Genomic DNA, 27,614 nt, shown 5'->3' with positions numbered 1-27,614 from the left:
AACTGTACGTTTCTCCACCTTTTCATATTTCTCTACCAAAACTCCAGAGTGCACCTTTAACCAGCACTGAGTAAGATCTTCCTGGAGTGCAGTACGAGCATGAATACTTCAGTTTATATCCTATTAAGTGTGTGTGGTAGGATACACACTGACGACACGGGCTGCTGACTGTGTGTGTGTGTGTGTGTGATCTCTGGCAGAGATGTAGAGCGTGCAGGCGTCTTCACTGCATCGCTCGCGGCTCTGATTGGACACATGTAAGCTCGTTACCCAACGGTGGCGGCTTGCGTTAGGGCGATTACATCATAATTACTCTGCTGTCTGCGGTGCCAAGAGGACGGACAAACTCGTTATAAACCTGCCCGCTGCTATTTTTGGAACTTCCGAAGAGTACCTCACTGTTGAAACCTGTGTTTATAAATCTTGGAGAGGAATTGAACTTGTCTTATTTTTTTTTTTTGTCTCCACAGATGCTTCATGGGAAACACGTGATGGTGCGCGTCGGCGGCGGCTGGGACACGCTGCGCGGCTTCCTGACGAAGTACGACCCGCTGCGCGTGCTGCAGTTCACCACCCTGGAGCAGAAGATCCTCGCCTTCCAGAAAGGCCCCCCCGGCCTGGGAGGTCACCACGGCAACGCGGCCCCGCCCCCTCCCCCCGACATGGACCCCCTCGCCGCCGTCAACGACCTCATCTCCTCCTCGTCTTCGTCCTCCTCCGCCTCGTCGACGTCCTCGTCCTCCAGCTCCGCCTGCAAGCCGATGAACGCTGCCGGTCAGACGTGTCGGTCCTACACCCCCTCCCCCGCCTGCACCCCCACCCTGTCCAGGAAAGGTTCTGTCTCGGTGCCCAAGAAGAACCTCATGGGGACGCCGTCCTCCCCCAGGAAGCCCACCCAGCTGCCCCTACCCGTCACCACCAAAGGCTCCTCCTCTCTGCCCGCCACGCCTGTGGGAGGTTCCTCTAAACAGTCCCCTAGCCCGATGGGGGGTCACGGTGCTCAGGGACCTCGCAGAGCCCTGACTCCATCCTCCAGTCCGTCACCCACGCCCCCAGACCCAAGTACCGCCTCCAAACTCAAGCTCAGGCCGTCACCACGCGGCCCCGCCTCCCAGCCCAGGAGCCCCGTCTGCCCCGAGCCGTCCTCTAAATTTCCAAAACCCTCGACGCCCTGCACCTCCCCCACCGCCTCCTCTGTTCCCCGCCCAATCACAGCACCAGCACGAGTCCCCGCCCCTAAAGACGGCCGACCTCCAACCGGTGCCGGCCAGCGCTCTCGCCTCGCACAGCGCCGTCCCGGTTCACCTGCATCACGCCTCCGATTAGAGGGGGCGAGGCGGGTGAGGACGGCCGCGAGGGCCGCAGCGGCTCCAACAAGAGTCGCTGTTTCGGCCCCTCAAACCCGGACCCCCACCCCAATTTCCCGCACGGCCTCCCCGGGGCTGCAGAAGCCGACCTGCCCCCTCCCCAAGAGCAAAGAGGTCAAAGCCAAGGCTCCGACTAAAGCCGCCGCTGCCCTTCCACGCAGCACCGCCGCCGTCCCCGGGCGGGTCCCGCTCGGCAACACGGGCCCGCCTCCCACCAGCAGAACCAATCAGAAGACAGCAGCCACGGCACAGAGGGTGGGCCGAAAACAAACCCCCAACAACGAGAAGTCCACTCTGAAACCTGAACTGTCCCCGGGACCGGCCCTCGCCCCGCAGAAAAGCAGCCCCAACGTCAAAGCGGGGAAGACGGAGCCGAGCGTCCGCAAGAAGATCCCGCAGTACATCGGCAAGAGCGAGGACGCTTACTTTGAAATGAACGGCAGGAGGAAGCAGAGGACGTAACTGCACGGCCTCTGACGCTGATCACACATCAGCAGCAGCACTTGTTGGATCTCAGACTCTTAAAAAAAAAAAAAAAAAAAAAAACATGAATCTCGTCAATAATCCCGACCGCGACGCTTCATTTCTGACCATCGGTTTTTTTTGTATGTTATTTAATAGTCTTTTATTTCCTTTTTTTTTTTTAATCCAAAGGGTCAAAGACGTCATGCTTCTGTATGTCTTCTCTTTGTTGTGATCAAATGGTCTTTTTTTTAAGAAAGCGATATCAGCTCCATTAACTTCTTAAACCGGAGGCCAACGAGGGCGATCGACCTGCAGCTGCACAACGGTTTTTAAAAAGCAATAACGTGCTGCGAATTCAGAAAGGATGCAACATCAGGAACGCGATGCAAATGTTAAAAAAACTGGATGCAAGAGTTGTGTTTGGCTTTGTGCATCCCGCTCTTGCATTGCATGTTGTTTCTGAACGCTGAATCTCCTGCAGGCCTTTTGTTAGCCACCGTAGCTTAACACTAAAACTTGCACAATGTTTACATTCTCTCCTTTGTTACATCTAAATATCTTGAGTTTTTGGAAATATCAAATAATAGAATTCAGTAGAAAATAAATCAAACACTAACCTCAGAACTGTTTCAGCTCTGAAGTAAAAACAGGACTCAGCCATGATTCATTAAAACACACTTCAGTGAACTTCTAATGGAGAAGGTCCGTTTTTATAACTCTGTTACCAAAGTTGTGAAGACTTCAGTGACACAACTGGAACTCAAATGATACATGTTACTCCCCAGTGAGAATAACCTTTCCACTGGTGGGGGGGTCAGATGTCGGATTTTTTTGTATAAATGATATCTAGGTAGGTGGGGTGGTGGGGGGGGACAGACCTTCCTTTGTGTGCCTTCATCAGAGATGGAGTCTCTGAGTGGCAGTAGAATGTATACGATGATCTGGGATGGTGGTGATGGTGCGGGCGGGCGGGGGGGGGGGGGGGGGTGTTTACTGGGTTTTAAAGATGAAAATTGCACAGTGTGTACGAGCACTCATGCCTCTGTTTTCTCAGAGATGAACTACTGATCAAAACGCCTCTTTTCTTTTTGAACAGGAAATCCTTTTAGAGCTTCTCGGTATAGACGTGTTTTTATATGGTTTCTAATATTTCTGTGTATTAAAAATCTAGTTTTCTATGTGGTGTTTGTGTATATGAGTGTGTGTACGTGTGTGTGTGTGTGTGTGTGTGTGTGTGTATAGTGTGTATATATATATAATATCAGTGAGGCTTTCTTTTCTTTTTTTCTTGTTTGGCACTTTACAGAAACCGCTGTGTTTGTCTGAAGTTGAATGTTGATTCTGTCGATTGTGTTCCTGCTACCTGTTTGTCATTTGATCAATAAATGGACAAGTGTTTTAAAAGGTTAACTCTGCTTGGTTTGTCTCTTTTCACACGTCGGGCTGTTCCCTTCGTGACATCATAAAGGGCAGTGTTGAAGAAGCGAAATCTCCTGTCCATGTTTGGGGAAAGTTAAACTCTGCTGCCCTCTAGTGGTTATAAACAAACACTGCACTGGGGTTCAGTCAGTGTCATTGGTTAATTTATGTTGGATTATGAAGAGATTTAAGAGTGGGGGGGGGCTCTTTAACTTGACATATTAACCTTAATAAACTAGATACTCTAAAAACATATATTTTAAATAAAATATAAAAAGACAAGACCCCATTTTGTTAATGTTTGCAGCTGAAACTCCGATACAACAGAGGAGAGTTTCAGTTCATTCATACATCATAACTGTGCTTTTAATCAACATAAACATCCATCTAAACACTCTCTCTACTCTTTCTGTGTTTTGTTAGTTCATATCAGCAGAACGGTCCAGAGAGACGGTCGCTGACTTAAGTGGAATCAGCTGTTGTCGACTGATCTCTTTAATGAGTAGCAGAGCCCGTTTAATCAGTCACAGTTCTTCTGAACACACAGAGGAAGGAAGATTTGAGTCTCAGCTTTAAAGGTAAATCAAAGTCCGATCTGAGAAGGCTTTTTTTTTTTAGTCTACGTCTGGGCTCAGTTGGTTAAAATAGATTTTAGAGGCAAACCTCGCAGAGAATCATCGTTTAACTCTGTAGTTCCTGTAAGCTCTGGGCTACTTTCTTTGCTCTGAAACATGGCTGTTCTGTTTCACTTACACATGAATTATAGATGCAGCAGGCAGATGTGAAAAAAGCCATCAAATAGCACCTGCCTGCCTCAAACCAAATGCATACGGGCAGAGTTAGTGAAGAGTGTACTTTTTATCTTTGAAAACAGAACTTTGAGTTGGGAAAGTTGGGGGGGGGGGACAGAAGCCCCATCGAGAGAAAGCAGACTGTTAATAATAAAGAAGATGTAATCTGTACAGCAGGTTTCTGCTGCACCCAAGAGACAAAAACAAAAAGTAAATGCAGGTTGAACAATTCACATTTGATAACTTAGACCATACAAAGCGGCTGTGGCTCAGTGGTAGAGTCGGTCGTTTATCAACTCAACGGACGGGGGGTTTGATCCTGCAGCCACATGTCTGATGTGTCTTTGGGCGAGACACTTAAAGAGAATCCAAATTGAATAGTTGTATCTAGAATTTCTAATAACACTGGTTTATAGCCTTCTTCTTTTGTTGTATTGTGGTATATTTATTTGAATGTATCCTCATATAGCCTGGTGTCATGTGGGTTTATCTTATTGAATGTTGTTTCAGAAAGCAGGTTTAGTGCAAACACTCAGTTAACCCTGAATTTAGGGAAACTCTGGGTTTTTGTTTCAGAGAGGCAGGTCACTCAAACCTGAGAAAGAGGAGTAACTCCAGCCCGTTCCAGAGAGGGAGGTAACTTTAGCTCTGAGTCAGTTACTATGGCAACTGAGTCTGTGAACCTAAACCTGGTTGAGCAGGTTTTCTTCAATGAACCCCGAGTTTCTACATTCTCTACCTTCTTTCAGAGCCAAAGACGCTTCATTTCCTCATTCTTTCATTCAGTCTGTATAATGCTGGAAAACAAATTAAATCAGCTGATCTGGAACCCAAAACTCAAGTTTCCCATCTGAGGGTAAATCAACAGCACAAGGCCATTGCTGAAACACATCTGTTGTTGATCTGTACGCTGCTGCTCTACCCGGATAAAACACACCATGAAGGACATTCAGTGTTCCCACTTTTCTGTCTCTCTTAAGTCAATGTCCTAACCTTTGTTCTCACACCGTTACATCACATGTACGGTATCCTGTCCTGCCATGTCTCTGCACTCAGAGAACCCAGGTCACAATGTAACCCTACAATCCAACAGGTCCCTACTGTATTTCAAAATAAAAGCAGGATTGAATTAAAAAAAACAAGTAAAGTAACTCTCAGCTTAAGACGGTACAAAACTTCATAATAAAAGCCTAACAATTTTATTCTTGGATGCGAAATAATGGATTTCAGACATGCAATTAAAAAATTAGATTCATCGCAATTCACTATTGAAATTAAGTGATCAATCGCGATATACATTTTAACCGTTTGACGGCCCAAATTTAAATATCATAGCATATCAAATGGAGGAAAGAACAGAAGGCAAGCTTTTACCTGATGGCATTTATTAAATATCAAAACATGTTAATTTAAAAATGACATTAGACCTCATTCTTCAGAGTGTGCATGTGGTTTTGGATTCTTTATAAAAAAAAGTCTTGAGACCAGAAAAGGTTCAGTAGAAAATCTTCCTGTACGGACTTCAAAGTGAAGGTTTGGTGAGCCGTCTCAGTGCATCTTTGTTTAAAAGCTGAAAGTGAAACTGTGACAAAGAGTCATATGGCACACAGAGTTAAGAGTAAAAACAAAACATCAGAGAGATTAACAGACAATCATCATCGGAAGAACCAGAGCATTAAATATATTAAAATTCAGTGTGCAAAATTACAAAAAGACTGACCCGACTTGAGTCTGATCAGGAGCACAGACGCAGCCGATGGAGAAGAAGAACACTGCTAATCTAAAGTTTGTGTAAAAACGACGACAGTGCAATATTGTGTTAGTCAGTTTCTGTTTTGTTGCTCGCTCTCACACACATCCTCACTTTTCAGACACGTTACACATCATCATGTACGCTGATTTAAAAAATAATTATGTTACGAGTTTAGTCTAAAACACAGAATCATCATATGAACTCTCCGTCATTTTTTAGAGTGTGTTCAAAGTTTTACATCAACTTTAAGGTACACTGTATGTTCATCGTCGTTTAAAAAACAACTTAAACATTTAAGACGCAGTTTTTTTTCCCATGCCAGCTGTGAGACAAACGTACAGACCGTATATAAGAAGTGGATTTATACTGTGACGTCGCTGTTTCAGAAGAACAGTTCTGAAGCCTCCAGTTTGGTTCTTTTAATGCTTGTTCTTACAGCGAGTAGTGACACAGCAACACCTCTGACCTGAATCTACAGAAGCCTTATGCAAACATGTTTACACACTTTGTATTTACTCCGTCTTCCTGTGATAACAAGACCTTTCCCGCCCTTTTCTCAAGATCTTGACTTATACCCTCACTCGTATCCTGCACAGAGTTGCAGAATGGCTAACACGACTTTGTTGTCCTGAGCGATCAAGAAAAACAACTGAAATAAACTCTTGAGATAATGAGATAATGAGATGAGTCGAGATCTCCAGAAAACAACCGGACATTTCTTGATACTACAGGAAAATGGAGTAAATAAAATGTATGAATGCGGTCCGCCTCGGGCTTCCATATGAATGAGAGGTTGCAGTGCGACAGAATAACTGGCTTTAACGTCTTCATTTTCTCTAAATGGAAACGTATGTGTAGGTTCTCAGTCATCCAGAAGCTTGATCCAAAGGCGGCTGGGCTTAGCTGAAGACGTTTCGCCTCTCACCAGATAGTTCAGAACTGAAGAAGACCTTTGGAGGAGAGGTGAAACGTCTTTAAGAGCTTCCGCTAAGCCCGGTTTCTTTTGCATCATCAACTTTAAACTACATTGGGAAAATAAATTCATTAGGAACGTTTCATTTTCTCCTCTTCTTTCATTCAACCAGTGCAGTCGCCCTCTGCAGGCCATGATAAAGAATGCAGCTTCACGTCTACTGCTTGTATACAGTCTGTGGACAACACATGGATATCCATTATTTATTTTCCTGGATGAATGCAGATAAAATGCCTCGCTTTGTAAGATTTGAGTAGTTCGTGACTTTAGTGCAAAAAGAGCAGTAACAACAGACCAATATTATAAAGCACGTTTCAGTTATTAAAAAAAAAAAACCGTTCAAAGACACTTCTTTAGTTCTTACTGACAAGTTTCAGTGATTATTTAAATGTCACTTAAGTGTTAAAAAAAAAGTGGCTTTCAGGGGAAAAAAACAGTCAGTCTTCCTATGAAGGTTAAAAATAAAGAGTCAGCTCCACCTGCAGAATGTTTGTGCTGCTGCTGAAGCTTTTCAATCAGCTGATCCTGTGTCGACTCCCAGCGACAGTGATGAGGAACTGAACTCCTCTAGGCATCAAAAGTCCGTCTGGCTTCCTTGATACTCCGCAGGATGAGTCTCCACAGGACAAAAGAGTTTTTATTTTATTTTTTTAATCCCTCTCTGTTTCAGCCCCCGACAGTACGGGTAATAATCCGCCTCTGAACAGAGACAGTGAGGGTGTGTGTGTTGGTTTTAGAGAAGCAGAGGTGTGTGTTCTCCGGCCGACTCGCTCCTCTTTGTGAGCTGCCGCGCTCGGGCCAGGATGCGGTTCGGCAGCGAGGGGAAGTGGTGGCTCGGGTCCAGGACGTTGGTCTTCCGGCGCTCGCGCTCCTGCAGCCACATGAGGTACGGGCTGGGCGGGAAGAACGGGCGAGAGCGCTCACGATACAGCTGCAGGACGATGCCACCCACCCCGAGGACCACCCACACCGTGATCATGGCGTAGTCTTAAGCGCCGGGAGGAGGAGAAAAAAAGAAGTTTTGTTCAGGTGGGATAAGAGGTTGGAGCTTGATAGCAGCACTGAGATTAAACTCACCGATTGTTTGGAAGGGCACGTCTGTGAACATGGCGGTGAAGTTGTTGTTGAGGAAGCGTTTGAGGATGTTAAGAGTGATGTAGGAGAGGCTCGTAGAGATGTAGGCGTTTATAGCCAGGACGACGGCGTAAGCACCGACAACACCACACGTGATGATGTTCCCCTGTTGACAAAGAAACAAAAAAACATCAGTCAGAGTCGAACGCGCTCTCATCTTACTTTTGTATTCAGAATTAGGTAAGGCAAGTTTATTTACAAGTCAAAGAGAATATCACTTCAAGAAAATATCAGACATAAAATGCAAAGCAAATTTTAATATGTGCTCAAGTTAAAAGTCAATAAGGAATTCATATCACAGATAATGAGGTGATTTAGTTATGGAGTGATTGAAGTTTTGGGAAGGCAGCAGTAAACTGAAGTGTTTTAAGACTTCTTAAAAAGAGCTGACAGATACAGCTCGATGACACAGCATGACTGAAATCACTTCACTCCTGCTAAAAACTGAATAATGGACATTTTCAATGACAAACTATTTCAATATAAGACTCATTCTTAATCCATTTAATTGTGTTTTCTGTTGAAGGAAGAATGTGCAACTTTTTGGGGCACACAGTTGGATCGAATTTCATGGATGAATGACTCTGTGGGGGGGCTAAGGGAGACCCCTAGTTCTACTCCAAAAGGATTTAAAACGACTCTAAAGAGGAGCACCATTTCCCTCAATTTTTTTTTTTAATTTTCAATACTACCACTAGAGGGCGTCAAAGTAAGGAGCTTCATCTAGAAACACACTGAAGTGAGCGGGCTGGAGGGGGAAATCAGTTTACCTCTCTGGGCCAACGCACAAAGAAGAGCGGAACGATGACCATGATGCAGCAGAAGGTCACCCAGAAAACGGCATCAGATCGCCTGAACACGTCCAGGTCACCTAGAGAAAGAAACACACGGAGCATGTGTAACATACGACAACGTTTACATCTTGACCCTGACTGCATGTTTCATACGGTATTTAAGATCAAACAGACTGATGTTGGAGCGAGGGACAGGGTTGTGTGGTGGTTTGCGTACCCAGAGGAGTGAAGAGGATGATGGAGGCGAGGAGGAAACCCAGCATCAGTCCGACCACGACGATGCAGGCCATGACTGAGCCGAAACGCCACCAGCTCATCACCAGGAGGATGCCGCCCACCACGCCGATCACAGCTGACAACGCCAGGCAGACTGCACAGGAACATTATCAGAGAGGTGTTACTCTGAGGAGAACATCTGTTCATTTCTACAGGATGACTTGCAAATAATCAAAGAGGAAACACTCACTGTCATATTGCAGCTGTGTTGTCCTCGTGATCAGCACGAAGAAGAAAAACGCTGCAAAGCTGAATCCCATGCAGAACAGCTCTGCAGAAAACCAAACAAGAATGAAACACAGTAACTTTATGAAAACCAGGTCAGGCATTTCTACATAAACATCACTAATGCTCCTGAAAAATCAGCTGCTGCATGTCCATGACACCACATGACGCTGGGTGAAGAATGTCCACTGCGTCGTACCCTGAGAGTCTGACACTTTCAGATTTATCAGATCTACTGGGAGCAGTGGCAGAACGCAGTCATGGGTTCAGATTGGAACAAATACATATCTGCATCACATGTGAGGCAGGCCAGAGATCTCCAGTTTCTGATGCTCTTTAACTTTCATACAGCGACACAGGATTCACTAAAAATCACTCCACACCTCTGAGGTGTGTTCTCTCTGCACCACACAAAGGGGCCTCAAAGTGTTGCTGTTTCATGCACACACACTGGGATGTATGAAAACATCAGTGTGACGGGGGCGAATGTGAGGACCATGCCGCAAACTATATTGTTAGGCAACTACAAAAATTGTTTCCGGCCTAACAAACACCTCAATTTCAGACTCAATGAAGCTTTTCTTTTTCTTCTTGTCCAGCACAATTTGTCATCGTTACTTAGCCTGTAGCTCGCAGCATGTTGCGTATTTATATGCGTTTGCATGGTTATTAATGGGTGGAGAAAAGCGGGGCCAGTGGTACATGCAGCTGTGCTCAGTTTCACATGAACTGTGATGCATAAAGGAAAGGTGTGCAGGAAGTGGAGTGTGCACGTTTTGTTTTTATACATGGGGAAATGTCTGTAAGCACTCTGAGTACGCCATCTTTCAGTTTGAAAGCTGTGCTGTCTTTTCTACACAAGAGGCCTCTGAGCTTTGTTTCTGTTTATCCTCTCTTTATAGATTCTCATGGGGACAAAGCAACTACAACAGATGCCTAATAAGTCTCGTAAGCACATCTAGAGGAACTGTATGTTGGTGCATGAAGAGAAAAGAGCTTTTCCAATTGCTGTATTTTTAGTGGCTCTGGATTACTTAATGCTTGAAAGTGGCATTAGCAGAATTATAAAGCCGTTTGATCAAATCTGAGTCACAGTTTCTGATCCTTTTCATCTCCTCACACATCCAGAGTTCAGTTTCATGTTTTAATCTCACACCAGAGCGATCATGTGCTTCCTTACAGAGCTGCAGAACAAAGACAGTAAACTTTTCTCAACATGGGTTATTAGACGTGTTGCTCAATTCTGTAACAGCCCCGTCATGCTATTTGACTTGTAAATGAGTTTGTCAAAGACATGTATTTACATGAGATTAACATCTTAGAGTAAGGAAGTAAATCTCATTCCAACAACAAGCACATTTAATCAGGACGACTTCTTATTATAAGCACAATAAGCTGTTTACAGCCGCGACTGTTTCAGCACCGGGGACTGAATCTAATCTCATTTTCTTATATAAAAAGAAGGAACGCTCCGACTTCTTCTTTGATCATACATTTATCCTCTAGATTCTTTGTTTTAAAACTAACTGTAAGTGTGTGGAGTATAATTCTGATCAGAGGTTTATTGTTGAACATTTTAAAGCACATGGTCTACAGCAGTGGTTCTCAACTGGTGGGTCGCGGAGCTGTTTTCAGTGGGTCCTTTTTAAACATGTTTTCTTGTTTTGTATTTACGTTCTGTCACATGTTTTGAAACGGCTGAGGTCGAAACGTCACCGTCTTTCATTAAATGAATCTGACTGGTTGAAAAATGTCATGGAGGAGTTGGTAGTGGGTCCTGAGGCTAAACCAGTTGAGAACCGCTGGTCTACAGTGTTTGGTGCAAGTGCTTTCAAGGTGCTTATTCTGGAGACAAAATGAGGAGCAGGGTGCACATGGTAGTCTCTAAATTATTCATTGGTGTATTTGGGGGAATAACATGAATCAGACCAATCAGTGTGTCCTCTCTCATTCCCTCTAAAAGGCTGCTGGCCTTTCTTTTGAATATACAAGGTCTACCCTGAACTTCCTTTATTAACTTTGTGCCGTGTACAGAAAACCAACAAACCAGACCGAGCAGTGCAACTTCCTCTTCCTCCACTTGAAGTGGAAATAGACTGCCTGGTGTAAACACAGAGTTTATGTTAGTCAATGGCTCGTTGTGTTTGGCTGCATGGAGAAAGCAATGCACAATCAACGCCCCTGATCACAACTCATTTTAAGAGTAACACACTTTTCAATGCAAAGATGAAACAAGTAGCAACTAAATACGGGGTTACTGTGTGAAGACGACAACAGCTTTGTTCAGAAACTAAAATCAACAGTTAGCCTTCACTGTGCGGAGCTCCTCCAAGCTCCTCTGGGTGTTTTTTGAAGTCCAAGACGTTTGTACTTACTCTTAAAATCTTTAAAAGAGGTCATATAGTGGATCTGGTAGCAGATCACTTTGCATATTTAAGACACAAAATTAGATTCTTTTTTTTTTTTTTTTTTTAGAGCTTCCTTTTTGTAGTGATATGCGATGATGTGGTTTAGATCACATAAAGCGATGTCACACTGCTCACCAATTTTGAAGAAGCGATGTCCGAAGAAGCAGACGAACAGGCCCGCCAAGCCAATGATGGTGAAGAAAACCTTTGTGGATATTTTTCCTGCAAATGATCATCAGACATCAAAAGATTATTTCGAATCATTAACTGTGTTACAGAGAAGCTAAAGGTTGAAGAGAATTGCCAACAAGTAGCTTTTTTTACTCCTAAGGGCGTTTGCTGTAATTCATCAAAAGCCGACACACACAAAAAAAAACAGTAAATACTTTCTGTTTAATGTTTCAGCAAATCCACCAAATGCAGGATTACAAACAATCGGATAATAATCCAGCCGTGGTGTTTTTAATCATGGAGGAGCTCACCCAGTGTTTGGCAGCCGTCCAGAGTGGAAGCGAAGCTGCAGGCGTAGGTGTGGACGGGGACGTAGGAGGCCGAGGTGTGCTGCAGGGGGTCTCTGACGACGACCGAGTAGATGACGCCCTGACCGGGGATGGAGTTGAAGACCGCCGTGCTCTTATCTGTTGAAAACAGCGTCATGACCTGCGGAGAGATGAAGCGTTACCGTGAGTCACAGCACACGTTTGTTTGTACATCTTCACTACACATATGGAAGGTGTTTTTGTGTTCTCGATTGGCCCCCCCCCACCCTTTTGCCGTTCAGCGTCATGCCACGGACGTCCGCCACATCCTGGATGCTGCGGAAAAGGCTGCGCTCTGATAGGTCGTTCTCAGGCAGGAAGTATTGGTAAATGTCGTACTGCAGCCGCCAGCGCGTGTTGGGCTCTATGGATTCATCGCAGGCCGGAGGATCCTCCCCCCTGACAGAGAGAGAGAGAGAGGACAATCAAAACTTATATCATGTTTTTATTATAGCTGCCCAATAAGGGTGTTCATTTACATGAACCAGTGACAGAAAAATCAAGACCCTTGACATCATAGGCACAGACATAGGACGATTGTAAAGGCCCCTGACTGACAGGGGCCCGTGGCAGCGCCCCTGCTCATAGGTCACTGGGCATACACACTAATGCATGGCTTTTTGTGTTATTGTTTTATTCTGTCTGAGAGAATGACGCTATCCCGGACAATTAATAAGACGACGATCTCACAAACACACACACTGTAAATATATTGATCAAGGTGAGGCCCCTCCTCCTATAGAAATACTTATGCTGATGTTTAAAGAGCCTCCAACCAGCAGATAGATGGATACTTCCTCTTCATTTTTCATTGTTCACTTTCATTGACAAACTTTGGGTTTCACAGCAATTAGCCTAATTAGGGGGGTTTCCCTACTGTCATTGCGAAATTTGCATGTTTGAGCCACTGCTTTAGTTTGTCAGCCCTCTGCCCCCCCCCCCCCCCCCCCCCGGTCTGGGGCCACATGCAGTTGCCTGTCTTGCCTGTTGACAAACAGCACCTTTGCGCAGTGTTTGTGGTGAAAAAGGGGAATGAAGGGGGAACATCGACAGTCGTTTGTATAAAACTCTCCTCATGGTGGTGAGCAAAAAACACTTACGGTTTAAAAAGAAAGATTTAAACACGAGATTTAAAGGCAGAGACGACCTCCAAGGCAAAGCTGCTCACAAAATGTATAATATATGTGATTTATTTTGATTCATTCTCAGTTTTCATGTTTTTAATCTTGCACCACAGCACAGCAATCATGTGTTTCCTTGTAGAGCTGCAGAACAAAGACAGTAGACTTTTCTCACCAAGAGTCATTTGAAGTGTTGGTCAATTCCTCTACATCCCCAACACAGTATTTGACTTGTAAATGAGTTTGTCCAAGACATGTATTTACATGAGATTAACTTCTCTGATTAAGAAAGTAAATCTCATTCCAACAACAAGCACATTTAAATCAGGAGGACTTCAGAGTCCACAAGCACAATCAGCTGTTTTCTCTTATATCCGTATTTCAAGACAGATGCTATAGCTTTGGATGCAGAATTTAAGCACATTTCCCGATACAATAAGTTACTTTTTCTTTGATCGTACAATAATCCTCTATGTTCTTTAATTGCAAGTGTGTGGGGTGTATTTTGGCATAAACTCTTGACTCTGATTTGGATCAGAGGTTGCTTTTTGAAACTTTTAAAGCCCATGGTCTACAGTGCTCAGTGCAAGTACATCCCAGCCCTTCTTTGCTTGTTCACAGGCTCATATTCTGAGGGCAAAATATGATGAGGAGCAAGTGGCTATCTCTTCATTATTCATCAAGTGTGTTTTGCAGCACACACTGAAACACACATAAAGGGGGAGGGCCAGAAAAAGGGGGCATGCTGTGTGGAGAGTCTGCAGAGAGCAGAGGGGTGGATGTTTGCGTGAGAAGAAGAGAAGGATGGGGGGGGGGGGAGATTGAAGGTCCTTGAAATAACCTTACAAGGGATAGGACAATGCAGACTATGTTTCCACTGGCAAAGGAAAGCTGCTCATCACTGATATTTTCATACATTATTTGGAGGAATTAATCATGGAGCATGCCCTTGTTTCTTCTGTAAACTCTGCCTCACTTATGGCCTGCTGCTATGGAAAAGGCAAAACGAGTGGGTGAGAGTGAGAATACGAGTGTGAAGACACCTAGAGTGAATGATGTAATAATGTGGTTTATCAGTGCACTTTGAGTGAACAGAGAGTGTAGAGCTTCAGCATGAGGAAGGTGATGATAATGTGAGTTTGTTCCATTTTTGTAAACACAAAACAAGTTGTAAATCTTTACAAACAGGAACCAATGAAATATGTCCAGTATGTATATAATTCTATTTATTAAATGTTATTATTTGTGTCTTACTCAGATCTCTGACATTTTGAATTGATTCATACGTACATGTGAAGGTTTGGTGAGCTGATTCAATTTATTACTAAATGGTTTCTCTAATATTATTATAGGGATGAGCTCTGTTTGTGCAGAAACATATTTGATCCATCTACATTTTACTGAATTTGTTGCAACCTAACAAAATGACGGCTCTGACATCTTTCGCAGCTCCTCTATCAAAAAATATCTGAAGAAACAGTTTGTGTTGACCTCACAGCTCAAGGCGCGGTCACCATGTGCACCCATCACGTGATATAATAATAAATCACACAAATCAGACGCGTCAAACAAGTTTCCCCTGAAGTGACCTGACTCAGAGCTAAAGGCAGTCAACAAAGACATTTCTATTTGTCTGCACGAACACTGTTACCGGGCTCAACATTTCTTTCTGCCACACTGAATGCATGCCGTCGAGATTTAAAAACACAGTCCACAGAAAGTGTTCAACTCTTTTATCTTGGGGGGGAAGAATTAGTTTGTTATGGTGTTGTAGTATATGACAACATAATCCCTCAACATATTTTTAGTTCCTTAAAGCTAAACCGCAACATGAACTGAAAACTTGTAGCAAAACATGCAAAACATTTTCCTTCCACAAAAGCATGAACACTTTAGACACACAAACGAGAGGCAGGAAACGATCGAACTGGCTGATTTATCTGTTTATCTGCCCTTACGACAGATTTGAAAAATAACAGACATTCTTGAGAAAATAAAGCGAGTACTATCAGTCACCACAGAGGAGGGGGAGGGGGGGGGGGAGGCTGTGGGGGCATTCAAAGGAAATAAAGAGTGTGGCTTTTTGATGGAAGCTGCTGGCCGAGTTTGCTGCTGACTTCAGCAGAACAGGCTGAACAGGAAGCTGAACAGGCGAGACCAGGGAGTGAGTTTGGTGTGTTACCTCTCGTAACCTAAGTTGGCCGGTGCAAAGCGGATCGTGGTCTCGTAGAGGTTGTAGTGGATGTAGACGTTTGGGTCGATGTCCAGGTTGAACTCTGTGTTACAAGCTCCAGGGACCGGATCTAAAAAAAAAGACAACACATTCATAATAAGCTTCAGCATATAAGGCTGACAGAAGACAAAAAAAACACTCAACTGAGTCTGTGCTGAACTCTGCCATGTCATGATGACTTGAAGTAAGGAAGTTTCAACACGCTATAAGCAACCACAACGTGCACAATCAGTGACAGCGTGGTCTGCATGAGCTTCCTCAAGACTTAAATCACGATAGCTGAGAGGTCATTAAAGCTTGCCGAGAAAGTAACCATGCCTCTGTTTTGCAGTTCTTAAAACAAGAGTAGCAGCAACTTCCTCGTTTCTGATTTCTCATGTAAAACGAGGATGATGATGAGGTTTTTTTTTAAAGGCCTTATATAATCCTCAAGAAGAGTAAAGAGGAAGAAGTACCGGTGCTGGTGTATGGGAGGATGACTCCGGTGCCGGCCACAGGGTCACCATCTAAAGATGACAGGAACATGGAGAGAGCCGATTGGCCCGGCTGAAGAGCTGACAGGAGACCTGCATCCACTGCTGTCAGAGAGAGACCCAGATCTGGAACCTGAAGCCAACACACAAACACACAAACAATGCAGAAAACACATGAACAGTTTGATTAAAATCACTTCAAGGCAAACTCTCTACAGTCATATTTTCAGCTTTGTGAAGTTATAGTCAGACAAAGCATCAGAGAATACGCAGATTCAACATGTGTGGCCGTCCAATATTTAAAATGTAACAATTCTCAAGGAGGCTTGTTTACAGAAAACATTAATGCCAACACTGGAAGCTAACAAGAACAATGCTAACATGCTAGTCGATAACAAGCGCAAAAAAAGAGAGAATTTGTTTTTTCATCACCATCCCCCCCTACAACAGACTTCTGCACAAGTCCACACTACTGTGCTGTGATTGGCTGCAACTCCCTGCCTGAACATTTGTCTTGAGAGCTTCCTGCCTATGAGCGCTTCCACCCAAAAGTACAGAGAAATGGTGTTCATGTCCACTGAAAAAAAAGTCTCCCTTGACTTACGGTTCCAAAAACATAACCTTTTTGTAAACATAACCAAGAAGTAGTGATGACTAAAATCTATGACAGACTCATACTGCAACCTTTTCACAAAGTTGTCAGTGCACTTGGTGATGATAAAGAAATGATCATGGTATTAATCTGGTGCAAACTTCTAGTGTCACACACCAAATGAACAGTGATCTCCTGGGTCAAAGTCTGTTTTTATCGTCTCTAAGCCAATAACAGCACTGCAGCGTTAGCCAATAACTGCTCAGCATTGCTGGTGAGTACTCAGTTAACTCCAATGTTTGAAAAACATCTGCTCCAGCTGTGTTAGCATGTTTTACTAAGACATTGCCAATGTATATGTGCTCTGTCTCCCCGACTGACTAATCGACCAGTCAATGGTATCGGCCGATATTAGTGTATCAAGATATTATTGGTAACGGCTAATTCTATCTATACTAGCAGTTCTCTCTCAGCAGCAGAGGGCACTATATGAATTACAACAAGCATCATCACTCTGCAGAGTGTCGAGCGGTGATGCACGTACATGCACAGCTACTCTCCAGTTGAGCGACCATCTTCTCTTCGTTGTACTGGAAATCTTTTCCACAAAGTGTTTGATGAATGCATTTAACCGATTAAACACAATAAATGTGTATATCTATATCTATGTATCGCTAAAGATCAAAGAAAGATATCGGCTGATTTATCTGTATCAGATTTTTTCTCTTCCTAATATCGATATCGGCCCAAATTATCTCGTATCGGTCGGGCCCTTGTTAAAATATGACTGAAGAGTTTAAGTATTTTAAATCTTTGTTACTTTTCGATTCCCTCGATCATTAAAAATTGGAGAATGTATCGTTCCAAAATATGTGGTATCAAAAAGTATCTTTTTGACGATGCTACTATGGACTGTGTGAGCTGAGCTTAAATCTATCGTAGCCCTAGAAGACAAATCAGGGCATTAAAGAGGTCAATACGTTTCTACTCCTTGGGATCATAATTAACATTTCATGGCAGTCCATTCACACCTAACCAATTGAGATATGTCAGCCTTGACCCAACATGAGGGAAAGACCACCTGACATTCCTAAAGCTACGCAGCTAGCATGGCTTAAACTGTGATTTAGTATGATCAGGAATGAAACCTACATACTTTTCTGCCTTTTTTATGGGTCAGTTATGCTGAGCTCTGTGGCACTTACACACGTACACATGTTCTCTGAGACCTAGATTAAAAACAAACGCACAATTGTGTTGCCCAAATGGAGATGGCTGGCAAAAAAAAAAAAACCCACAGTAGAAGACAACATAACACAAAATGAGCCGATGCAAACACGAGGACGAGACAATCGCGTCTGCAGTAACATCTGAAAAACATCACAACACTCACTTCTTTGTTTCATGGATTACTTTGTTTAACCCACACTGTACGCCAAAATCTGAAGATTATCATCCAGCGCGGTCTACACACTCAAGGCAGTGACATTTAAAAAAACGACTGAGTGTACGATACAGCTTGTGAGATGGCGGTGACTTAAAGGTCAACTGATTGCTTGTGTCTACGTTTGAAAAACAGACAAGAATCGATTCCCCCACTTAGATACCTGGATTATTCTTTTGTAAGTATTGTGTTAGATGTTGATAAAGAAAACCCATGATGTGACTGAATCCATTTTATTGGCAGAACAAGGGGAAGCAAGTTCAAATAAGACCAAGGGAAAAAGTCTGCTCATCTCTAAAACTTTTTACTGACAACAGATATCACACAAAATACCCAAAACTAAGAATGATAAATTCTGAAAACTTAAGGCCCAGTGTCCACAAAGTCTATTTTTCTGAGCGACAGCGTCTTTTTTCAATTGTTTTCTATGAGGAGATAGTGCACCCTTTTCTGAGCAATCAGAATCAGCTTTATTGGCCAGCTATGCTTAAACACAGAAGGAATTTTACTTTGGTAAACTTTGCTCTCTTTGTACAAAGGTATAACATTAAATATCAACAATAAACACAAAAATAAGAAAAAAACGCAACAAGTACGAGAGAGCGCAGTACCGTAGCAACCATCCGTGGCGCCATCTTGATACATCAAGTTGACAATCTTTCATCTTTTCAGAAAGGCACTGTCGATGTCACCGGCGCTCTTTTCCAAATGTACGATATTCCCTGTAGTTTTGCCGCCTATGGATCGTGTCTTGTACCCACAATCCTCTCTGCAACAGTAAAAAGTAACGGAGCAGTGTGGATGATACAGCGCTGTCAACAGACTGTTGTCATAGAGACAGGACAGACATGCAGTGCTTTTCTTCGTAGCGCATAAAACGCTTCATGCAAGCACTCCAGGGTGCACAGCCAGCGCTTTTCTACACGGGGAAAAAACAATGATATATCTTCAGTAATCATGAGGACGCTTATCATCTTCACTAAGTCTAAATAAGTAGTTAAAAGCATTATGGGGCGCAGATGGCCTTGCGGTTAGATCGCGCCCCACATATACAGAGGCTATAGTATCTCAAGAGGGAAGCCTGAGTTCGGGTCCGACCTGTGTCTCCTGTCCCGCTTGACATTTTTCCACTGTCCCTCCCTGTTGTCCGACTTTATCCACTGTCTTATCGAATAACCGGCAAAAGCCCTAAAAGAAATATATATTTTTTAAAGCATTGTTGGATTTGTTGGAAATGACAACAAAGTTAAAATAATGTATTTCTTTCAATCTTTAATAGTTCTGCTGAATGTAAAAAGTTGCAGAGAATGAGTCACAGTAATAAAGTCCAGCACATCCTGAACTGATGAACTCCCAGTTCACATCAACTGGTTGGATAATACCCGTAGTATGTGTGTTATACAATGGAATAAGTGAGGGCAACACGTTTGTTAAAGTTTTTAGTCAGAGTGTCTCACTGGTGGGATTTTCCCTTCCTGCTCCACTGCTTTCTTTTGTTGGCAGCATCACTTCGGTGTTTTCACATTCTTGTGTATCACAAACTTACTAAACCTTTAAAACACTTCCAGACCGCTCATATTAACCCACAGATTAAACAGCTTCACCCTTTCCTTCAGTGTCACTCCCTCACTGAACATTTAAGTCTCTGCCCCCTACAAACTTTGATCCTGCAGGGTTTGACTCCCCGGTGCCTTCAATGAGATACTTGTATACTGGCTGGGTTTGTGTTTTTGGATGTTTTAAATCAGGCTTTATTAATCATTTTTCATGATTTAGTGATAGATGTAGGCTTACACACATTTTCAAAGAAAGCATGGCATTGTTTTGGTCCAGTCTAAAATCTAAGGGAGAGGAAAGGCTTGGGATATAGAGGCATATTCTGTGGCTACGATCTGGATCTGTTTCAAACTTGAATTTGTCTAATATGTCACTTTGCAGTTATGCCCGATTATGGACCTATAACAGATACACCAGTGTCTGTATTTTCTTTTATTGGTGGAGGGAAAACATTTATGCAGGACACACTGGGAAGAAAACAAAACTCCAGGTGATTTAAAAATGAGATGTTTCTCAGCACTGTCTGCTGCACGGCTTCCTATCTCAGTAGACCGTCTGCACTACGACTGGTTGACAATCTGTTTGACAAAGTTAAACGTTTAAAAACCACACAGTCATATCTGAGCAGAAATGTGGTGCATAAACCTCCAGGAAAGAGGCAGTAAGTTGATAAAATACCGTTTTTGGCCATTGCGTCAGAGAAAGGTGAAATTAGTATCGTTTTCCTAAATCCCAAATGTATTAGACTCTTATTCAAAGCTGGGGCATTATGGCTTTATTGTGTTTACCACAGAACAACAACTGTTACAAGAAAATGCATTCAAGATCGGTAGCCAACACAATTGTTATGTTGTGACTGAAAACACTATTTTCAGGGCACATACCAGATATTTAAAAAAACATTTTTCAGAGAGTAAACGCTGAATAACTCGTGTGACGGCGTCTGGCAGCAAACGAAGCATTGTGCCCACACACAGTGTGACTCTCAGTCTGACTGCTCATACAATAACTCCATTGTACGATACCCGGCTTCTTGTGTGCAGACAGTGGGGTGGGTAGAGATGCTGCTTTTCGACTTGGTTTCCTCTGAATGTATCGAATACGCCAGTGAGCCAGAGAAAGGATTTAAAGACTTAATGACGACTCATTAGTCACCGACAGAAGACACACACAACAGTGATTCAACTGAAGTTTGTGGTGATCTGCTAGAAAAATACAAGTTTCATATTGTGTGTGTGCTTTGATGACTGGAGGAAGAAATGGTCAGTTTGGTTGTTAAAAACCACAATGGCTGTTAATAAGAAAACATTGGTTTAACGCTCTGTGAAAGTAATAAATGGAAATAGGGAATAAGTTTAATATAAATAATTATATCAATGACACTTGGATGTGTTCTAGTGTTATTGTTCACTTTTTATAAAACGGCCTGTTTCTGTCAAAAGAACCATTTCCTGTTTTTGGGTTTTAGTGCTGGGGATCTCTCCGTGTCAAGTTTGGACCTCCACTTGCGTCAACAGGGCTCTACTCTTTCTAGGAGAGGTCTTCTTCCACTGAGAAACTCACATGGATTTGTTTTGCCGCCGCTTGTTTTTAGACTCTATCCATCAGCAAGAAAAATAACGTCTGCTTAAATTAGGCTCCCCACCTTGTCCATCAAGCATGGAGCCAAAGCCGGGCTTTCCCACTGAGACTTTTGGGATGGATGCAGGAAGGTTTTTCTTCAGGGGGGCCGCCCTGTCTGCCACTCATGACCAGAGGACTGTACATCAGCTGACTGCCACTTCTCTCACTAGGTCAGACGACCTTGCTTCACAAAGCTTCATTCATTAATCAGAGGTTGAACTAACTGGCTGTTCATACGGCATGAAGCATATCTTCAATTTTATGGTTTAATTTGCAGTTTTGTTGTTATTTGAGAGCATGCCACAAACTAATTAACTAAATTAAAGGCCGGGAAAAAGGCATTTGATTTGCTGATTTAACAGAAAATACTACATTAACATCTCTGGTCTTTCATCTTTGTCCTGCTTACTGCCTCTACTCTGCACATGTTGTGAAGCCACATTTAGAGCAATTTCATGCTTGGAGTAACCTCTGTGTACCACGAAGAACATGTTAGCGAACTCCCTTTAATGAAAGCAAAGCATGAAGAAGAGTTTATGTGTTACATGCTTTCAATTATTCACATGATGTTAATCTATATTTACAGAGTCTGTAAGATACTGCATGTTTGACGTTGAAGCCCTCTGAGTTCTACATTTAGAGTAGAATCATCCAGAAGCAGAGTAAGTGGGCATTGATCGTACACAAGTGAACAACCCATGTGGAGAGGAAAGAGGCAGAACATATTGGTCATAACGCCATATGGGAACCTTTGAGGCTTCGTTACCACTGCAGCCAAAAGTGACCTGAATCAGATTTGTTTTTGATCCTATGTGACTCAGATCTTTTTTTTTTTTTAATGAGAGTGCGAACAGAACAAGTCAAGATTTTGCAAACAAACAAAGATTTTGAAACGCTCCTCAAATGGAAACACTTGTGGCTAAAAGTTTACAGCAACAAGACTGCAGCCAGCTGTAACATTACTAAAGTGAAGCTGCTGATTGTTCTCACATGCAGACACCAGCTGTCTGCTGCAGGATGCAGACAGGTTGAGAGTGAACAGAGGAAAGACGAAGCATCGTTTCAAACCTGTTACCACACTCAGTGAAAGACCATCAACAACTAACGACACCTTTATGTGTGAAATTCAGCAATAAACATGTAAATGTACATACATGGCCCTACTGAAAGGCTGCCTTCTTTTAACACTGAGACTACACCATACACCTAAAGTGGTTTTGCTTAAAAGTAAAATACAATTTTACTATGAAAAAATTGCTATGGTAAAATCGTTTTTTTTCTTAACCCCTTAGTGTTCCTGTAAACATTTCTTTAAAATTTCAGAGAATAGAATACAAAAAAAAAGCACTCCCAACAGATCGGGCCATCAGAACCAAAGCGAACCAAAAACAGTGACCAAATAAAAACACTGTACATATGGAACCATGGGCTGACTGTAGTGTTGCATGCCTATCATTTAGACCTCAGAATACGTAATAAAAAGCCCCCAATTTCACATACAGGAAAACAGGAACAGCCCGTCTCATTTGTGTGTTTTCTTCTTTTTGCTTCAGAAAGAGACAGGCTAGTAGTTTGCCTCTATTTCAGCACATTTTTCTAACCAAGCTAACCGGCAGCTGGCTGTAACTTAATATTAGTTGTACAGATAAGATGAAAAATAAAGGGGCTGTAAATATGTGTGTTCTGTTGAGGTGAAGGGAAAGAGATAGGACTGCAGGATGTTTGTCACAAGTGCTACAACAGCGGTCGAGATGTTTCTCAACCGATTACTCATCCTGATCACCACATCCAGCCCCGTCATTGGCTGTTACTTATGGTTATTCACTGTGAAACCAGGTCAAGATTTTCTCACCCTAGTGTAGGAGAGTGTGGCGTTGTGGTGCTGCGTGTGAAACTGCACAGTGATGAAAGCCACCTCTGGGGGGATCCTGGAGACAATGGCCTGCACCGTCTCGTTCTGGGAGACGCTCACGTTCTGAAACGTTCCGGGCAGGAAAATCACTCGGTCTGAGAAAGAGAGGGCAAAGTCACATTGGTCTCCATAAATCAGTGGGTTTTATTTCTACATTGTGCTGCCTATGAACTGCTCTACTACAGTGTGAACGCATAACCTGAGCTTTATAAGCTCAAGTAGCATAAAATGAAGTAAATGTATAACTATTCATTTAACACTAACGATACAAGCAGCTTAGCTCCAAATATTTCCCAAAATTTAAGAACATCTTTGACGGTGTTTGGATCATGACTACACTGACACTCTGCATCAATCTTCAACTATTTAATGCAAAAAATATTAAGGATAGTGAGTTGATTTATAAGTTTATTAACTTAAAAATCGTAAAGCAAACAAATAAAATCTGTTAACCTGATCAAATACAAAGAAATGGTTTGCAACAACGAGAGAAATTCGGAAAACATGAACAGAGAAATGTACCCTGCAAAGAAGATGCAATTTAAAGACGTGTTTTGCTAAATATTTTCTTCATTTTGAAAGTACCAGGAAGCCTCCATCCTAAACAAACAGGTTGATAGAAGTGAGAGGAACATTATTTTATTTAATTGTAAGTGAAATCAGAGGTTAACCAATATGAGATTTTATTTAGATGGTTCTAATGTGAGCTCATGCCCTGAGCTGGTGGGGGGTTTGGTACCTCTCCAGCTACCAGACTAATTCTAGACTTGGTCCGCGGGGAGGGTATTTGTTTTTTTTACCAGAATCCCACTGTGATGTCACAAGGAGAGCAAATTTGAAACAGAGCATTTTTCTCTGTGTTGTAAGACTTATGCAGAGCACAAACAAAGGGACTGGATGGGTTTATTTCACATTTTGTGGGTCAGTAGAAACTCAGGTTAACCAGATATATGTTCAAAAACACTGTACAAGTGGATTTTCCACAATATGTCCCCTAGTAAAGGTTTGTTACAGTCTCGGCAACTTTGGGAATGGAGGTGAAGCAGCCATGATGACAACATATGGGAAAACTGTTGATTCGCTGAAGTCATAAACTGCAGACAGTTGGTGGAAAGCCAAGGAAGCGACCTTAAACCTGGTCAGAAATGTCAGAGTGTCATCTTACAGAGAAGGCTGAATGAAAAACACTCTGTTGAGTAATAAGGTACCATGCCTTAATACTGAAGCAAGCCGTCCCCATGTGCTTAATTATGTTTCTCACTCTATTCTCTCAAAGCTGTATGAACATTTTTCATCTCCAGATCTCATCACGCACGCTGCAGTGAATCTGAAGCTAATAATCTTTAAGCAACATGTGAGGTTTTCGTTTGAGATGCTTATATATAGATAAACATAAAATCATACCACATCTGTAACATTCAGCAAGATAATCAAGCACGAGCTTTTTCATACTCAACTTTTATCTGAAACCTTTGAGCAGGCCAGCCCTAAATCATCTCGTCCTGTGATCATCTGTACAGACGGTTTTCCATTGATATTTCAAACACACTGTGCTAAATTAACCCAGCATGGATGTATTTAACCCGTAAGTAACTGTTTATCTGGAACACTTGATCACTTCAAATGATTAATCTGTAAATAGCGATGATCCACCGAATGGATCGGACACATTTAATCTGAACAAGAAAATACAAAAATATACGACAAGCAGCTTTGCAGAAGCTTGAATTTCAAATTAACCACTTCCTGTATTATTCAACAACAAATACTAATAGCAGACGTGTTTGCAGAGGTTGTGACTTTAACAGAATCCAGAGGGTAATTTCCCCCACAATCATTTCATCCCCAGCAGTCCTGTCGAGTGCTGATCTTTAACTCACTTTATCACTGCGAGAGTGAACTTTCCTCACTCTTTGTCATCTCTCCTGATCTCTCACATTGAGTTCAGTCAGTCTTAAAGTTTCACTGTTTGCTGACTGCAGCTTTTAATGTTGGCTCACTCACTTGCAACATAACCTACAATCATTTCTAGTAACATGGGTTTTATTTTGGTAATCCTCGCAAGACTGGGGACTTAAAATGACATCATTCTAAAGCCTACATTTCAATAACATTAAACGCTTTAACCATTCACAGGTTGCATTGTTGATTTATTTGTAATGTGTCAATAGAACGTGACGTCATTCAGTGTTTATTGGGCCTAAGATAACTTTCACAGGTGCATGTTTGGTAAAAAAAAAAAAAAGAAAAAAGAAAAGGAAATGTTCAGAGCTTAAGAAGCTGGCATTAAAGACTTTCAACCTTTATTCTTCAAAGTTAGCAGTTGATTTAGCAGACAGCTACAATATGAAGCAATGCAGCTCCATTCAGTGACATAATAAACACTGTTCTGATTTGATTATGTGTATGGTCATGTGGTATCAAGAAAATCAGTGGATTTATTGCAGGTGAACACATGCCATCTTATCTGAAGTGACTGTTTGCAGGTTGTATTCCAGCTCAGCTGTGACATGCTGCCTTGATTTCACTTGAATGAGGGGAAACAGAGTGAGACAGAAAGGGCTTTGTAGGTTGAAGTCAAGGATATGTACAGTATGTCTGCATCGGTTTATTTTTTAGGTTGACTAAACACGCTGAACAATTAATTCAGAATCAGAGCTTCATGGAGTTTTCTAGTCCCTTTACCTGCTCTGCATTTATTCATGACAAGAATGCATGATTTAGAAATACAATATATTTGACTGATTGTTTTTTTTTTACGCCGAGTCCAAACACAGGCTTTTAAAACAACATCAAAACGAAAAGTAAACACTGAACAACAACAATGGTAACATAACAACCCAACCTCCTGATGTTTCTCCAAGGCCTTAGAGACAAATTATGGCCAGCTCATTAACAACCACTCCATCCTGTCATCATCAGGACTCACAAAAGATTTCAGGAGTTTGAGTGTACATTACATTCATCAAAAGGTGCTCTTAACTCATCATTAAAAGGGACAATACAAAATAAATTAGACCTCTCCTAAGTCACACAGGTTATACCCATTCTGTGTTCCTCCGGGATGTTTTTACATTATCAGTCTTGAATGGCTGTTTTTGGTGCTTTCTCAATCTGCCTTTAACCCAGTAACAGGAGGGTTCAGGGTCCCATGAGTTGCTAAATGTCTTTTCCACAGTGTCAAAACCACTCCATCAATCTCTTCATATTTAAAAGCTGACATTACAAACTGGCAACTTGAGCTGTAGTCTGTTTCTTGCAGCCACATCCAGGATAGAAAAAACACCAAATGTCTGCTTGATATCATCTTAACTTGCTCTTGCTGTTTTTTCTATCCATCTGTGTATTCACTTTACCAGAGTAAACAGTCTCTTCACTTGATTTCACAACCCATTTGTTTACAGTAGCTTGCTCACTGTTTTTGTGGAGACTTGTATCAATATTTGGACAGAGATGGCTGAACTTTGATTATTCTCTATATGACCTTTTCCAAGATGCATCATATGTGATCTCAGTGCATGTAAACTGTAAACCTCTCAGATGCTGTTACTGTTCTTATACATGCCAGAGGGACAGTGAATAAATACAAAACCATAATACTCTGTAGTAAAAATGTAAACATGTAGACTATTAAAGACATATCTTCAACGCTGAGCCTGCTCTGCAAGGACCCACACAACACATGAACTGAATTAAATTAAATATTCGAAATATTAAACAAGCTCATACATAACACATTTCTTATCGATTTTAACAGCTGACTATGTCAAATTACATTTCCAAAATTAAAAACCATAAAATCGTTTATCTCTACGGACTTACTTTCCACTTGAGCCTCAACTTCAGTCATCACGAGAAGCAGCAGCAGAGGCAGCAGGAGCGGGCACCAAATCCAGCGACACATTTTCTTATTCCTCTTCGTCCTGTACAAGAAAACAAAGCGTCTGTCTATCTGCTGGACTGTAAAATCATTGGTAACCTCGCAGTCTTCTGTTTTTGGGCTGTAGGTTTCCCTGAAAGCACGAAGGCGACATGCTTGACTGAACTGTGAGGCTCTCAAGGACAACAACCTTTCCCTCTCTGCCGCTCTGCCGCTCTAACTGCTGGACGATGCTATCACGAGACTCTCGCACTTGGTCTCGCGATAGCCCGCGCCTCCTTCTATTATTATCGGATTAACCGAACCTGTTACTTGCAAAAACCAAGAAAAAGGACCGAATAAAGATATACTATCTTTGAGTTTCTTTCATGGTAATTTGTTGCGCTTTCATGGTGATGTCTATCATTCAGTTTTGTTTTGATACTGCATGATATTTATTGAAAATGCCGACGTAAACTCAGCATACTGTAAACTTTTGTGCCCTCTATATGTGAAATATCTAGCACAGTTCTTCACAAACAATACTGTTTCATTACCCAGATTAAAATGTTTGTTTTTCTATTTTATGACTTAAAAAAACAACAACAACCCCATGACTGTTTACTTGATTTCCATTGTTCCCTCCATTTGTTTAT

General features: G+C 42.2%; 2 protein-coding genes across 4 annotated transcripts in view; one reads left to right on the top strand and one right to left on the bottom strand.

Annotated features, from left to right (window-relative positions):
- Window positions 1-3,242, top strand: part of gas2l3 (growth arrest-specific 2 like 3) — a 38,578-nt gene extending 35,336 nt beyond the window's left edge. For all 3 annotated transcript variants that reach the window (XM_020651698.3, XM_020651700.3, XM_065951413.1), the window contains one exon: window positions 471-3,242. In XM_020651698.3, the coding sequence (XP_020507354.2) occupies window positions 471-1,829 (1,359 nt within the window). In that variant the 3' untranslated portion in view covers window positions 1,830-3,242. The remainder of the gene's footprint in view (window positions 1-470) is intronic.
- Window positions 3,243-5,410: 2,168 nt separating this feature from the next.
- tm7sf3 (transmembrane 7 superfamily member 3) lies at window positions 5,411-27,209 on the bottom strand. The gene is made up of 12 exons (XM_020651707.3): window positions 26,922-27,209; window positions 23,040-23,194; window positions 15,954-16,104; window positions 15,448-15,568; window positions 12,372-12,543; window positions 12,088-12,265; window positions 11,741-11,827; window positions 9,163-9,243; window positions 8,914-9,066; window positions 8,673-8,773; window positions 7,846-8,008; window positions 5,411-7,755 (listed from the first exon to the last, which is right to left on the bottom strand). Exons 1-12 carry the CDS (start codon window positions 27,001-27,003, stop codon window positions 7,502-7,504), a joined length of 1,698 nt encoding a protein of 565 aa, XP_020507363.2. The 5' UTR covers window positions 27,004-27,209; the 3' UTR covers window positions 5,411-7,501.
- Window positions 27,210-27,614: the final 405 nt, after the last annotated feature.

Source organism: Labrus bergylta, chromosome 23, assembly GCF_963930695.1.
Source record: "Labrus bergylta chromosome 23, fLabBer1.1, whole genome shotgun sequence".
Classification (NCBI taxonomy): Eukaryota; Metazoa; Chordata; class Actinopteri; order Labriformes; family Labridae; genus Labrus; species Labrus bergylta.
Note: the sequence above shows the minus strand (reverse complement) of the source record. Positions and strands in the feature narration are given on the sequence as shown.

Bases quoted from the DNA above. Each gene is read 5' to 3' on its own strand.
- tm7sf3 (XM_020651707.3), bottom strand. From the start codon at position 27,003: ATGTGTCGCTGGATTTGGTGCCCGCTCCTGCTGCCTCTGCTGCTGCTT. The intron at 8,774-8,913 runs GTACGCAAACCA...TTCTTTCTCTAG, and splicing joins CATCCTCTTCACTCCTCTGG to GTGACCTGGACGTGTTCAGG. The intron at 8,009-8,672 runs GTAAACTGATTT...CTTTGTCAACAG, and splicing joins TTGTGCGTTGGCCCAGAGAG to GGGAACATCATCACGTGTGG.